General features: G+C 35.4%; 1 protein-coding gene across 2 annotated transcripts in view; it reads left to right on the forward strand.

Annotated features, from left to right (window-relative positions):
- Positions 1-15,810, forward strand: part of RTN4R (reticulon 4 receptor) — a 119,062-nt gene that overhangs the window by 61,335 nt on the left and 41,917 nt on the right. Inside the window, exon 2 of one of the 2 annotated variants that reach the window (XM_072415474.1) lies at positions 5,874-6,000. The exons of the other annotated variant lie outside the window; for it this stretch is intronic. Within the exon in view, the coding sequence (XP_072271575.1) occupies positions 5,994-6,000 (7 nt within the window). The 5' untranslated portion in view covers positions 5,874-5,993. The remainder of the gene's footprint in view (positions 1-5,873; positions 6,001-15,810) is intronic. 2 annotated transcript variants of the gene reach the window in all.

Genomic DNA, 15,810 nt, shown 5'->3' on the forward strand with positions numbered 1-15,810 from the left:
AGATTGAGGATGATGCCCTACACTCACAATGTAATGATCTAGAGGGAGGCGCTAACATTATTAAGTGGGGATGGGGAAAAGGGAATACAATTAGAAGACAGGCAGCAGTGTCATTCAATATTGGGATGTGAATGAACAAGCAGTTCATGCCAAGATCACTAGATTTTTTTAAAAATAGCATTGACATGTATAAGCTTAGCTGAAATTTTGGTGATTGGGTTTGCATATTTTAATCTGGCCCTGGCTGCTAAAATGTTGTTGAATTATCTCACCGACATTAGGATTCTCTGTTGGCTAGCTGTCAATCATAAATGCTCCACTTGGCTGATAACAATTGCTCTAACATAAACATTCAATATATTTTACAATATTTCTGAACCAGTGTTTTCTAATCATATCAGTTACTGGAAATTGGCATAAAATTGTCATCCAGCTGACAGATTAGGAAACTCATTTCATTCTCAGGTTCTTGGTTCTCCTAATAACTTGTTGATTCTTATTTATCTTAAAAGGTTCCACGAGTAGTGTTGGTCGAAAATCTTACTATTGGATTCGACAGCTATTCGATCTAATAGTGAGAAATTGTTTGGGTGATCGAATGCCGAATTCGAACACCATTGAAGTTAATGGTGGGAGAATTTGGGTTATTTTTAGGGACTATTAAGGGCTGCAAGAGTAATCAGATTGCTCTTGCAGCCCTTTACTAGTTGTATATGTTCTTGGATAGAGTTTTCCTATCCAAGAACACAGGGCATCCAAGATATGATGAATGGGAAAACAGCTATGACCGCAAAGTTCCCACGGTCATGTGACTGTGGAAACTGAAGTGCAGATGAGCTCTACGATCCCTAGGGCACTACTACGATCCCTAGGGCACTACAGGTTTATTAACCTGTAGTGCCTCGGGGATCACACACTCTTCTCAATGATTGCAGACTCTGCCAGACTCTTAGGTCTACCCGAATTCAAACAGCCATTTTCAGGGCGAATATAAGGACTTCAAGTAAATATATGGCTGTAGTTTTGTCTAAATCCCCTCCAAATAAATTATAATGAAAAGTGTGCCCATCAAACCCCTCAGACAAACAAATTGTGATGTATTTCATTTAGTTATGCAGTAATATCAAGTTTTTCTTCAAACAAACCATTAACCTCAAAAGAATTAGAATGTGTGTTGGCTTTTTCCAGGCTTCCAAAAGTAGATAAAGCTAGGCTGTATGATCACCTATGCCCCACAGATTCAGAGGGCTTTCCTGAGTCACATTCCAGGAACAAAGACCGTTTTGTCAGTCCCATGCAGGCTAATAGGCAATAGGTTGTTTTGGTTGGAAGTGGGTAATTGACTTGTGCCGAAGCGAGGTATTCTCTGTTGGGAGGGAATAATTTGGGCAACAAGGAACAGCACAGGAAAAAAGAAGACAAGCTGAGCTTTTACTTAACCCAGGAGTTGGTTTTGGCATATTTACTTAAGTGTTACAGGGAAATAGTACCATTATTAATACTCAAAGAGATGACGAGGCCTACTAAAAACTAAAAACTAGGAGGGAAACTTGAAATAGGAATTAGGAGAAAAAACAAATGAAACCAGATAGTGTATAGAGCTTGATTAAACCTGGAACTAGGTAGTATATCTCTCTATCTCTAAACAATATCACTGGAGCCATACGGGACAGGAAGGTATTTGAGTACACTGAAATCATTGCTTTTCTTGTAGGTTAAAAAAAGAGCATACTTAAGTTAATAACTATAAGCAAAACATTGTATTACTGAATTTTGTGTTTATTTCTGGAGTTTTCTTTCACTAAGTGGCATATAAGGATTTGGGAACTGATCACACAAAAGATGAAGACTCGAATGGTTTGAGGGCAGAAATGATAAGCCTCTTTTACAAGAACAAGCTCGTTGGATAGTAATACCAACTGTGGTATAACCTAAACAACTGGACCATGTCTGCAAAGAATAAAAAGGCTTTAATTTAAGCATGGTGCCTTTGAAATGTCAGTGAATTGTAAAGGCACAAACAAACAGAATGGTAAAGAATAACACCAGTAAGATATTGAATTAAAAAACACTAAATGTTATATATAAATGTATATTCATTTCTCTTTATAGTTGTATACAAACAATTACAGGAGAGGAATATGCAATATTGCAAATGCTACAATAAATAATGTAGATAGTATTAGCAATATAATGGCTTTTATCTGCACTTACCTATTTTTGTGAGATGCACGTCTAACATAACATATATATTTATATATAACTAACGGTATAACTAATAAAATTACATTGTCAGGACCTTCCCCAGAACAAAGTAATAGGTAATAATATTACCTGCTAGTTCCTGTGAGGTAGGTCAGGGGTTTCTGTCGATATAAAACACAGCTGGACAAGGGAAATCCTCGTTGTTTTATCCACAGCAACGGAGTTCAGAACAATAGGCATTATCGGGATTATGAGCGACAGTTATGAATAAAACCATACCATACCTACCATGCCTGCATTAAGCCTGGAGATGATTTGGCCCATCATATCTTCAAAGTGAAAGGCTCCCTCACTTCTTCCAGTGCCACAGATCCTCCAGGGTGAAGCCTGAAGCATCCAATGTCTCTTTCAACTAAAGTAGTAGATTTACAGTGTCAATGGGGGCAGGTATAAAGCAGGAATTACAATTATCATATTTCATTACACCCCATTTTTTTAACATATTTTTTGAACATTAAAATAGGCTTACCTTTTTGTTGTCAGTTATTTAGTGTTGTGGTACCTATAAATGCTGTGACAGGTCCTGGACAGTGCCAAAAAAAAACAAAATGGTGAATATATGATTCTTTTGAACTACTTTGGAGTGATCAGTATAGTGGTATGTGGTTTATTGGAGTACCCATGGAGCCATCAGGATATGTGGTTGATGCAGATTGTACTTTTGTTCTCAGCCTTGCCCAAGTCAAGGCATTTTAATCGCTATTTGTTAAAGTAAATATTCCACTTTAAGGCATATATTTCAAAGCAATTCTGCCTAAGAGCTCAAATTTTAATGCTAAAAGAAGTCTCAAAGAACCGCAAACTTTAACTGCAAGATTTGCAGATAGCTCCTGAAGCAGTTGATGGCAAAGTGCATGCACTTACAATTAGGAAAAGATTGCCTCAATTTAACCTACTCAATAGGTGTGCCAGTAAAAGCATTTGCTGTCCAAAAAAGAAGATAATATCACTACAGTATGCAAGTTAATAATTGTAACATTAGACATGCTTGTTGCAAACCGAAGATGGCATTTAAAGTAAAGAATCTCATAACAATAGTAAAGCTTGGTGGTGGAACTGTTATAGTTTGAGGTTGCTTTGCTGATTTAGAGCATATTAGCTTGCATCCATCAAGTTAGATATGAATCATGGTTCTTGCTTACTAGATCAGAATGTCATCAGAGGTAATCTCTCCAAAAACTAAAGTTAAAGCAGAAATTGATTTTTCAACACGATAATTATATAAGCACACTAGCAACTACACAAAGGAATGATGAAAATAAAAGGTTTATGGGCTGCAATAGTCAAAGCTCTGATTCAAATCCCATTAAAATTTCGTGCAGGGTGTAAAAACAGTTCGCGCAATGAAATCTACAAAAAAAATTTGCTTGCAGGAATAGTCACAATGTATGCAATGTTGATGTCAGAGACTGATGAGCAGTTATACAAAAGCTTTCAAGTGATTCCTGCAATAGTGGACAATAGCAATCTATGAACCTTATCTACTGTTTTATAGTTTTGTCAAACAAATATTTAAAATTGCAATTTTTTCCTGTGTTTTTATCTAAGTAAATAACATTTATTCATGAGCATAGTTCTTACTTCAGTGTATATATATATATATATATATATATATGTATATATATATACATAAACTCAAGTAAGATGTATATAATACATCTTTGACCTATAGATGCAGACGGAACACTTAATAATTTAATGCTAAGCTAATGCATGTGGAAGTGGTAGCAGGAATTTATAAGGTCTGGGAGCAGCAAAGAGGCAGCACCAGAACATTAGGTATATTGTTTTTTTCATCACAGGCCACATTGTTTGTAAAATTGACCCGTGGTCACAGGGTCATTTTAAGTATAAGCCAAATTTAACTTAATTTAACTTAACTTTAACTTAAAATCTTAACTCACTTTTATATCTCAAGAAATTGGTGGTTTATATTGTGTTTGTGTGTGCTGATAACAGAAGTTTTTTTATATTATTTTTATTTACAATATAAGTACAAGGAACATATATGGGAGCATAGGACATAAGGAAAATGGTGATTATCTGGTAAATTTACATCCTGACTGCATTATAAAATATTTGAGGAGACCTTAGTAAAATTTGAAGCCTGTACTGTTTACATATTACAAATGGTAATACAGGTTTACCCAGCATGGGAAGAACATGTAATCAGAACCATAGTATGCTAAAGATGAACATTTTTACATTTGACAAAGTGATATTACATTTTTTTGTTCCCATTCAGTTTTTATTAGTGGGATTGCTTAGAAGGAACTCATAATGCATTCTACATAATGTATACATATTTCAAGCTATTACTGCAGTATTTCCCAAAAAGTCAGTTTATGTGGCTTCTACATCATATGAGCTTCCTCTTTCATGTTATTGTATTAAATAAATGCAGTTGAATATTAGCCAGTATAAGGTAAACATTGATGTGACACACATAGTACACTGTGGCAACTGGTTGGTGTTGCCAAATTGCAGCTGGGTGGTTTTCAAGTGCTACGGGTAAACAAAACCTAAGTCTACTCTAAAAAGAGTGACTAGATATCTGACCCTTCTTATGGAAATACGAGAAGGGTACATTACCCTTTACCCACTCTCAGAAGGGGAATAAGGTAAATAGACACACACAAAAACGGTGAAGACATACCAGCATTTAAAAAATGGTTTATTATTGCTCAAAGAAGCAAATCATCCAGAGATATAAATTCACATCAGTTGATATGACCTGCAATGTAATCCACATCAATTACTATGACTGTAGAATTGTAACATTGATAAGAGTTGTTTATTCTGGCTGCCCTGCTTGCCCCATTTACTCGCCCTCCCATCTATGACCTTTTTTTATAATGAATCAAAAACATAGTCATGATAAAATTGCATGGTGTATTCCTGTTTTAATTTCTTATTTCACCTCCTTTGATTTTTCTATCATTTTGAGTAACAAACTGACTGTGATGGAAGCCCCCTAATTAGCTCAGACTGTGTGATTTACAAGGTTGCTGTTATACATCACAGTTCTACCAGAGGAATTCAACATGGTGCTCTCACCCTAAAATATTTAGGTATCGTCAATAGCAACAGGCTTAACATTTTTTTTTTTATGCTTTGAGTAAAGGTCAACATTCATTTACATTTAATATTTACAAGGTTTTTACGATCAGTGCTGAAGATGGTCCACAACGCACTGTACGTAGTCATTACTATGGACAACTCTTGACTTAATAACACTAAACAAGCTTTGCTTTCATCCTTCCCCTACTGGGTGAACAACCATAGCTGCATGAATACATTGCTGCTTTTCTCTGCTTAAAGTCTGCTGGGAAATTTATTTTATAATCAGCATTGGTAATGCCCATTGTTAGATTACTTTATCTTTATACTTTTTGTTTTCCAAACGTGGCTTGTAGAAACTAAGATGTTCTACTTCATCATTTTCAAAGGCTTACAGGATATTGACAATCTTGCATCTAGAGCTGTCTTTTATGTTACTCAGATTTTTGACAGCTCAGGCTGCCTGGCTTTAAGGAATGTCCTCATATATAAAAAGGTATTGCTGTTTCAGGGTTTATTGGTTAGTAACAACATTTCCTCTTTTGTAGGAGCATCCAGTGATTGATGTACACATTCCTTTTCATTGTTTGGACTTGTGGGAATGAGGATCAGCTCTTCTGTGGTTCAAGAGAAAATTCAAAGAAAATGAAAGATTTCACGTTATAAACATGCAAGGTAATGTACACAGGACAAAATCATTGTTTTCCATGACAACCAGGAGGTTTTATAAGTAAAGAAGTAAAAATAGTTTGAAAAGGCTGTACCATTGCTGACCTCATTCTAAAGAATGCTAATAGCTTTTTTGGCTTTAGTAGTTTCAGTCACATACCTGAAATAAGCCGGCAGAATACTGTAGCAAGTTGTGTGTCCATTATCCGGACACCTGAGCTGCATACTTAATATGGGTCATTGACAGGCAAAAAGTATTTTTTAGAACCAGAAATTTCAGTTTAAATAATCTCTTAGCCACTGTTTTATATGGTAAATTGGCCCAATCAACATAATATGGGAATTATTTGGCAAAAGCAGAAATGTTGCAAAATGTAAAGTCTGGAAAACTAGATCAAAGCAAAGTTTGATGATTACTTGTAGCAACCTATCCTAAGGACTCATGTCATTAGGTGATTGATGTGTGTGCCAAAAGTCAAAAGCAGGTCAGTAAAATCCAATTTACCTTTTTTAGGCAGTACACATTACAGGTCAAAGGCTGTGTTTGAACTGTTTTGTGTCGCACTAAGTTTCTTTGGAAGCAACATATCCTATTAAAGTGTATTTAAAATGAATGCTAGGGGGAGATCATGTAGCCTTTTTTGACACTCATTGATATAAACCATTTAGATAATCAACTAAAGGGGCTGCTATGTACCTGTGTTAACCTTAGGCATGTTTCGCATTTCCATACAAATCAATAGGTATGCAAACCTGCTTGAAGTGGTTCAAATGTAGGTCAAAAGGAGGACAACAGCTAGTAAAACGCACTTATCAATTAATTCTGAATATTTACAGACAAATCTCAGCTGGCTGTCAAACTGATGTCATTGACACAAGCCTAATAAATGTAGTTGGGGACACTGAAACACAGAAATGTTGATGGGTGAACACAACTCCTGGGTAGACAGAAGCAAGGTCAGCAAGTGGACTGTACCCTTGGAAATCCAAGACCCTTTTAAAGCTGAAGACTAAAGCTACGTACACACTTCCAATTATTATCGTTGGAAAACGAACGACGAACGTTCATGCACGATATATACGAACGATCGTATAGCACCAATCCTGCACATAGAGTTAACGACACGATCGTTCGTAGATATTGTACACACAATAGATACGATCGTTTGAGCGATAGAGGAACTATGTGCACGACAGGAAAGTGAACGGACGTTCGTTCATCCCGCATGCTCTGAACATGGACGATCAACGAACGACCGTACACACGAACGATGTTCAACGATCGTCGTCCAATCCGATCCGTCGGTCCGGTCGTTCGTTTCCAGCGACTTTCCTCGTTCGTCGGCGTCGTTGGTTACTTTTTTACGAACGATTTTTTGCCCAATCGATCGTTCGTCGTTCGATTGGAACGATAAAAATTGGAAGTGTGTACGCACCTTAACTGAACTTCCTAAAATTCACATATAACAAAGGCTAACCTTTTATCAAATTGCTAACCTTTTATCTGTACAACAAAAAACATTGGGCCTGATTTAATTAAGCTTTCGAAGACTGGAGAGGTGTATCCTCTGCAGCCTTGAAGAACTTTAATAAATCAGGCCCTATGAGTGGTGCTAAAAACCCACACATCAAATAAGAAAAGTAAAACGAAGGTATATCAATCTTATTTAATTATAAATTAATAGATGGATAGAGGTAGTCTAGCTCCAGCAGTCTAGTAGTATATAGAGTGAGAAAAAAGGGGGAATGCCAATATAAAGCATAAGTTACACTTAAGTATTACTTAAACCGAACCTCAGTTTTGGCCATAAGCAAAGAAGAGACAGCACCTCCAATCCTTAAAAAACATTCTGTGGAAGAATTGCAGCTCGCCCCTGTGACAATACAGGGTACAGGAATGCATTTGGGGGGGTGCGATTTCCCCTTTATCTGCTTAAAATTGGACTACTTTTTGCAAAATAAATACCTGATCCTACTAAGTGACATTAGAGCGACCAACAGGACATCAGATGATTCAAACATGCTTTTTAGAGGAATGCCTATTCAAGGGATGAATGAATATAACTGATAAGTAATAAATAATGGATTGGTAAAAACTTAAAAATAAATCTAAATCTTCATTTTAATTTGTTCAGAAAACTAGAGTGTTATATGTAATGTATGAGAATGTGATATATATATATATATGTAAATGATTATATAAGCCACTCAATTGAAGAGTGTGATACTGGAATAGCCGTAAGATCTCCCTAAAACTATTTAATCATTTTACCATCAGTCAGCCCTAAAAGGTTGGATTGGATTCTAAAAAGACATAGGACACTAGGATCTTTATTCCTAAACATAGCAAAATGTCATAACACCTTATATTTAGGAAGTCCATCTTCTATAATACTTATATGTTCACCAAAACAAACTGTGAGTGGTAGGTTTCTTTTTCATAATTTTTTTTTACACTGATGGAATCCTTTAATGGAAACAAAAGTGGAGATGACTTATTAGTGGTTTCCAAATAATCTTCCCGAGAGCAACAACATCTTTGACACTTCTGGTTAATTTCAGAATACTATACTGGGCATTCTGAAAATGTTTGTGCTAAATGTTGGACTGATTTCTTTTGTGTAACACTGAGCTCAGAGGAAGAGGTAATGAAATAGAACCGATTATATGCTTCTTTGATTGTTGACAAGTTGTATCCTTTTTTTTCATAAACTTTCTTTTTAATATTAATCTCTGAACTTCAAAATCATGAACTGAAAAGCAATTTGTTTTTAATCTACAAAATTGCCCAAAGGGTATGTTGTTCTTCCATCAGGAATGATGGCAACTTCCAAATGCAAATATCATCAGCTAGATGTCTGTTTAAAATGTGTCCCAGGGCGGATGTACCCCCATGCATCATGGGTGTGTTTTCAGTCAAAGAAAACTACGATGTTTTTTTATCAAATACCATGAAAACTTTTACCACAAAGGGATTGCTTGTAAAGTAGTTCTCAAAGTCCTTATAGAATTCTCATATCACTACCAAAATATAAAGTTGTCTTTTATAGTGACCACAAAAGGCAAAGTGTCTGGAAAAAGGGTTATTAGTCCAAATGCCTCCTACAATCACATTATATACATTTGCACCATTTGTTAACTCTTTCTTCTTATAGCAAAAAATTTAAAGTAATTGTAATTTTTTTTTTCAATAGTTGACTAACAAATTTCCTTGACAAGGAAATGTTTCAAAGCCAGTAATCATTTGGGTGGGGTATCAACATATATAAGGAAGTGACATCTAAGGACACCAACAAAAAAATCTTTTAAAAAGATGGGAAAGATAGTTGTAACAGGTTGTAAAAATAAATTCATCCAAACCAACAAGCCACTGGTTAGACTGTATAGAGTAGAAAAAATGGGACAACTTGAGGGGTGTTTAGAATCTTTGTATACATTTGTCATCCAGATATCTTTTAATATTCTTACCACCAATATTCTAAATGAAGAATAACGGAAAATTAAATTTTGTATGCACAGCTATATTTTCAGACTATAATAACTATTCTTAGTGAATAAACCAGTATAATTTAGGAAAAACACCAATATGACAGTTGGAATCCAATTACTATAAACCAGTTATTTATAAAGTTTGGGTCACTCACCCATTCCATATGGGTTACCATTCTCACAGTGGTGTGTCACTGTACAAACCCTTGGCAGGTGGGTGTGCTGTAATAGATCTGCTGACATTGCTAGCAGACAAAAGCCTGAAAACATAAGGACCCCCATCCAGAACCAAGAATTATAATAACTTCTGGAGTAAGCAAAGTTTTTGTGTAGACTGAGAAGGCTGGAGGTTGGGTTGGAAGGTAATGGGCTAGTTTTTGCTAGCTTCATTCCAAGTGTATATATGTCTAGCAGACTCTGCATTGTGCATTCCCCTTTCCCTACTGCTCTACACTGTTCAATCCCTGTTCCCCACTGCACTGCATCTGTGATTTTGATCAATGGGGTGCGTTCCCTATTCCTCACCAGCTCTTTCTGTACTTTGCAATGTTTGTTCTCTATTTTGCATATTATATTTTTTATTAGGATGTTTAATGTTATTTGAAAATTGTTATAATATTATTATTTCAAATTTTTTAATTGTAATAGTAGTAGTGCTGGACTTTTCAGTTAAAAAAGGGTTAGCTATCCATCTTTTCTCTTCAAAAAAGCAAATGTAATATAAGAGTTTCTGTTTCTTAAAATGATTAAGCTGAAGTTTAAATGCGTTTCTGAAAGTGTGGTTGTAGTTAAAAGAGATGAATAAACTTGTCCTATTTTGATTTGATTCAATTTCCTTGAAATAACACAAAAATTAGATGAACATTCGAGATAGATTACATTTGCTTTAAAGTCCAAGGCTGCCAACTTTTTGAGGTAATTGTAAAGCTCTTAAACATTGTATTGTCACCAAAATCATTCTGTATGATAAAGCATATGCACAGATACAAATTTGCAGGCTATATGTAAATAATGGCTGCTGTGCCATTGTAACGAGTTAAGGAGGAATGTCCATTAGTTGCATTTATGAATTTAAAAATGTATTTCAAACAGGCTACAACTGTTCTACTTTAAAAACAATTGTTAGAGTGTATAATAAAAAAAAAATGTTGTGATTAAGCACCCGTGCAACAATTTAAGAAACATATGTGGTGTTCTTACTTTGTTAGTTAGTTTGGTATTTATATTCCTCATTTAGAGTGGAAAGGCAAGCAATTCCCTTCTAAATTAAAAGAAAGGGCTGTCAGGCATTCTGGTGCCAATAGCACATACTTCTGCTGTCATTAAAAGACTATGAATTCAGCAAGATCATTTCATGTAGCAACACAATTGCTGCCACCATCTACAGCAATATTAAGGCCCATCTGTGCTGGATTCACTGTACTAATCTTCTGCATGATATATGGTGTTTTCTGTAAACGATTACATTGCCAACAAGTGTGAATGCCAAAATCTCCAAAGGGTGATTATATACCAGGGTCCTTCAGTGCTAACTCTTTTATCCTGAAGAGATGTGTCACATAAAGTACAGAAGTGTCTTCCATATCATTATTTCCATTATTAATCCAGAAAGCAAGGGGTTTATTGAGTATATATTAAAGTAGCCAGCAAGGACATGGCGATCTCTGTTTTCTGTCCTTTTGGCTTAACATACATCACCATAACTCTAATGACGGTAAAGCACAAAGAAGCTCATAGCTTTATTACAAACCATGTAGAAGCAAATGTGGTTATAGTTCTAGGCTGCAGATCTTTTTTTAAGCAAGTCTTTGGGAGTTCATTAATGAATGGTAACATTTTCAATGTGCCTCATTAGCTGAAGCCATTTACATAAATGTATTTTATTTTACAACGCAGAATACTGATCAGTAAAAGCATTACCCAGTGAAAGGTCAGGACTCATTAGGCTTATTACTGTGAAGTATTAGTAGCTGTTTTTGTTCTTGGTCATTAGGCTTGATTTACAAAGCTTTAACATAAACATCTTTATTTTATTTTAGCCATGTGGCTATAATTTTCAAATGTCATTGTACTTACCTAAACATAACCGTGAAAAAAATGTATACTTAATCCTGGTGCATGTTAGTTTTGTGAACTGAGCCTTAGGCTGTCACACCCATGTTGCCTTGAGCATAGTAATAATTAAGGTTCACATTACATTGGTGCTACTAAAAGGGCAGAACTTTGTGCTAGGTGGCTTTTTAAATTATTCTTCATATGTATGTCAGGCTGCAAATGATAGCTATTTTAGTTATTGAATAACTAGCTAAATAATATTGGTATACCTATTTTATATAGAATATGACTTGAATATTGTTTTTTTTAATGATATGATGTTTGGAGGTATGGTAAAGGTGTTAGAAAAATGATGGATGAGGAGGATAAAGAGAAACTAGAGTATTCTGGGCTTCGTTGTGGTCTTCAGTATGGCTCACCTAAAGTAAGGCTAAATTCAGATGAGCAGTGAAAACAGATTTCCATAAAGGCCTCGGCACCTTGGCAGCCCCAAGGAACCAGCGTTTTAATATTTTACCAGCAAATGTTAACTCAATTAAAATTACTACCTCCCCCAATATTTCTCTATGGGTAGCCTCAGAGTGATGCCATATGTGGCATCACAACCACAGGCACAATTCATGCACATGAGGTTCCAGTAACCACATCATATCCATAAAACTAACAATATACAGTGCTCAAGTAACACAAGAGAGCAGGATAGGGATAAGGACTGTGAATCAAATAAGTGCAATCAGATGACTCAGATATCAGTATTAAAAAATAGGTAGATTCACAGAGAAACATAGAAGAAACAATCCAAATATTCCTAGAGAGTAAAGTAACCAAAAAAAAAAAAATACAATAAATGGAATTTGTTGCAAAGGTCATCTCAGATTTAAAAACTATAAAGGTAGTCCCCGGGTTACATACGAGATAGGAACAATAGAATTGTTCCTAAGTTGAATTTATATGTAAGTCGGAACAGGTACATTATTTTAAAAAATGCAATTAGGACAGATGTTTGTCTCAACATATTATTAGGCAGCTGTGAGTTAATCACAAACAAACCAAAAAAAAAAATGTGGAGCCTAGACATTCATTAACTGCTGGAGCAAGCTGTGCTTTGATATGCAAAAAGAAACAACTACAGGATTTGTCTCAATCATTAAAAAGGTACAAGAGGCTGCAGAAAGAGCTCACCCCCCGAAGATCACCCACAACCTCAGCTGTGTCATGCAAATCGCCCCTCCAAGCCTCCATCCTGCACACAGCGAGCAGGGAAGCCCTGTTCGTATCTAGGAGGCATCCATATGTCAAATGTCCTCAATCCCGTGACTACCTGTAATTATGGAAAATTACATATACTGTGAAGTAACAAGTGAAGAAGCCTTGATTCCTCCAAAACATATATGGCCATTGCCATGTCCAGCAGCCAGACAAAATAAGCTTTGCTAGCTGCACAGCTGTTATCTGCTTTTTTCCTTAGATAATTTGTTGGGGGGGGGCAATCATCAAGCTGCAGGAAGAATGCTGCAGAGAATGCACACATCATTACAAGATTGTTTTATCTGCAGCATTTAAGATCACACTCCTCTGAGGAATGAAGTAGAGTCCCAAGTAATATATTTCTGGACTGCACACATCAGCAAAAAAATGTATGGAATCTAAAAAATAAATTGATAATTTAGGTAAGAGGGTACTTAGGACAAGGTTCGTTTATTAAACAGAAATTGGGCTTTAAAATTCTGTAAAATTTTGGAATTAATTTAGGAATTAATTTAGCAAGTTTTTACTTTATTCTCTAGAAAAAACAAAATTAGACCATTAGTATGTATTGAATCCACTGCAAATCATCCCAGCCAATTCTCCTACCGTCTTCTGTTAAGGTGTGGTGACTGTTTTTTAAACATTAGGGGTATACCATAATGGGAATTACACATGACACTGCTTATATTTTTATGTTATGTGTTAGTCATTTTTTCTAAATTAAAGATTATTGAACACTGGCTTTTAAAGCATATGAGATGATCCTTCTTATCCTTTTTTTACATTTTTAATTAAATTCCTTGCTGGCTCTAAAATTCCATTAGTGCATTTTATATAGCTGTGCAAAGATCTTTTACTAGTCATGCAGATACGGATGATTTTAGTTTATTTTCAGGATGGTGGAATATATAGGTCAACATGATAACTGTGCTTTACACCTCATAATGTATGTTTATCCTTATGTTTCTTTTTATTTTTGCATTGTCTGAAAATACAGTACAGTTTTTTGGAGTAAACCATAGACGAGTAGACCTGTTAAACCATCTGGCAATGATCAATCACTGCTCTGCGCTACAACAACACAATATTAAGTAACAATATGTTATCCTCCTAATATCGTCTGAGATGATGTTTTCTTCAAAATTGTGATTAGTTCACTAACTAAATATATTAGAAAGTAAAAACTGATAATATGCTTAGGTATTTCAAGTGTAAGTGCAATTTATTAATTAAAAGTTCAGTTGATATCAACGTTTTGTAATTAACATCGCATTCCATTGGGGTAATAGTGTTTTGACATCACAGACCTTCAAGCCATTTGCAGTTTTATAAATACTTGGTGTTATCATTAACATTTAAACGTTTAACTTGGCTATATGTGGCTCTAGCATGCTGAATTGTGAGCATATTTTAATTTATTCAGTAGTAATACAGCTGGTCAAAGGGCAATGATAGGCAAATACCTTTACATAATGATTTGTAATTGGAAGTACTTATAGCAGAACTAAACCAAAAAAAACGATTGCATAAAAATAGCATTACCTGCCTGATCCCAATATTTTAAATCCTTGCACCTGTCATGGTAGTGCCTTTTTCACCCGGTCTTCATTTGATCTGATCTTTGTGATTGGCCAGGTAGGAATGCAGAACCAAAGCTCCACTTCAATTTATATTTAATGTTTATTTTACAACAACATTTTATTCTAAGGACAAATTGTGGATTGCTGGAGCCCATTGTGCATTATGTAATGCACATTTATAAGGGTTGTACTGTGAAAAATAACAGAGGTGAAGAATAAGGTTATGGGAACTCCATAACCTAAAATGTATTGAAGCTCAGGAGATCCCCAATAGTGTGTGTAATGAAACCTAGGTTAATTGACTTCTGTTTAACAAGTAGTGCAGAAAGCTCAGACAAATAGATGGAGAAGAATGAGTGTAAGTGATCCTATTTCTTGGGTGTTCTGTGCTATTTTGTTTCTGGGAAATTATTGACAGTACATGTCAGAGATGTTGACGAGGATACCAAGCTAATTAGTCCATAAAGAATGAAGTTATATCTGTAATAACTCTCTATAGGTGCATCTAAAAATCCACAATTTTTTATTCTCTCCTTACAGCGTATGTCGGTAATAATGTGTCCTGAAACTCTTCATGCCAAGGCCACTGAATAAACACTGCTGAAAAAGCTGCAAGCAGAGGAGTTTAGAACTTTTATGAAACTAATATACACAATGTAGCTAATGATCATCCAACCAAGATTATTTTGCATACAGGTAGCCCCTGAGTTAAGGACATCCGACATATGGACAACTCCTAGATACGAACAGGGCTTCCCTGCTCATTTGTGTGCAGCACAGAGGCTTCATGGCGGAAAGGGTGTGGTTTGCATGACTTGCAGAGGAAATCTTTCGCTAAACACAGCTGAGGTTGTGGGTGATCTTAACAGCTGAGCTGATCTGTAGCCTCTTGTAACTCTTTTTTAATGACCAAGACAAACTCTGCAGTTGTTTATTTTTGCATATCAAACCACAGCTTGCTCCAGAAGTTATTAAATGTCTAGGCTTCATAATTTTTGTGATTAGCTCACAGTGAGGATTTTATACAGTAATTGACTCCATGCTGCCTAATAATATGTTGAGACAAACATCTGTCCTAATTGCATTTATTAAATAATGCCTGTTCCGACTTACATACAAATTCAACTTAAGAACAAATCTACAGTTCCTATCTCTTATGTAACCCAGGGGTCTACCTGTAAGTAAATCCCCTAATCTTGTTCTATTGACAACTAAACATTGTAAATGTTTTTCCTGATGACAATGGTAAGAGACAACCTCATGGGGACACAGACAGCAATAAAACCTGTCAGGGATATGGGGATCCAACCCTTGTCTCTGTATTTAAGGCAAATAGTAAAAAATATACTGATTTTTTTTAAGTTTTTGCACCTAAGTAAAATCCTAATTTTTCTTTTTGAACAGGTTACTTCTTACTTATTAGTTACTGTTATATCATTACATG

The sequence above is a fragment of the Pyxicephalus adspersus genome, chromosome 6 (assembly GCF_032062135.1).
Source record: "Pyxicephalus adspersus chromosome 6, UCB_Pads_2.0, whole genome shotgun sequence".
Classification (NCBI taxonomy): Eukaryota; Metazoa; Chordata; class Amphibia; order Anura; family Pyxicephalidae; genus Pyxicephalus; species Pyxicephalus adspersus.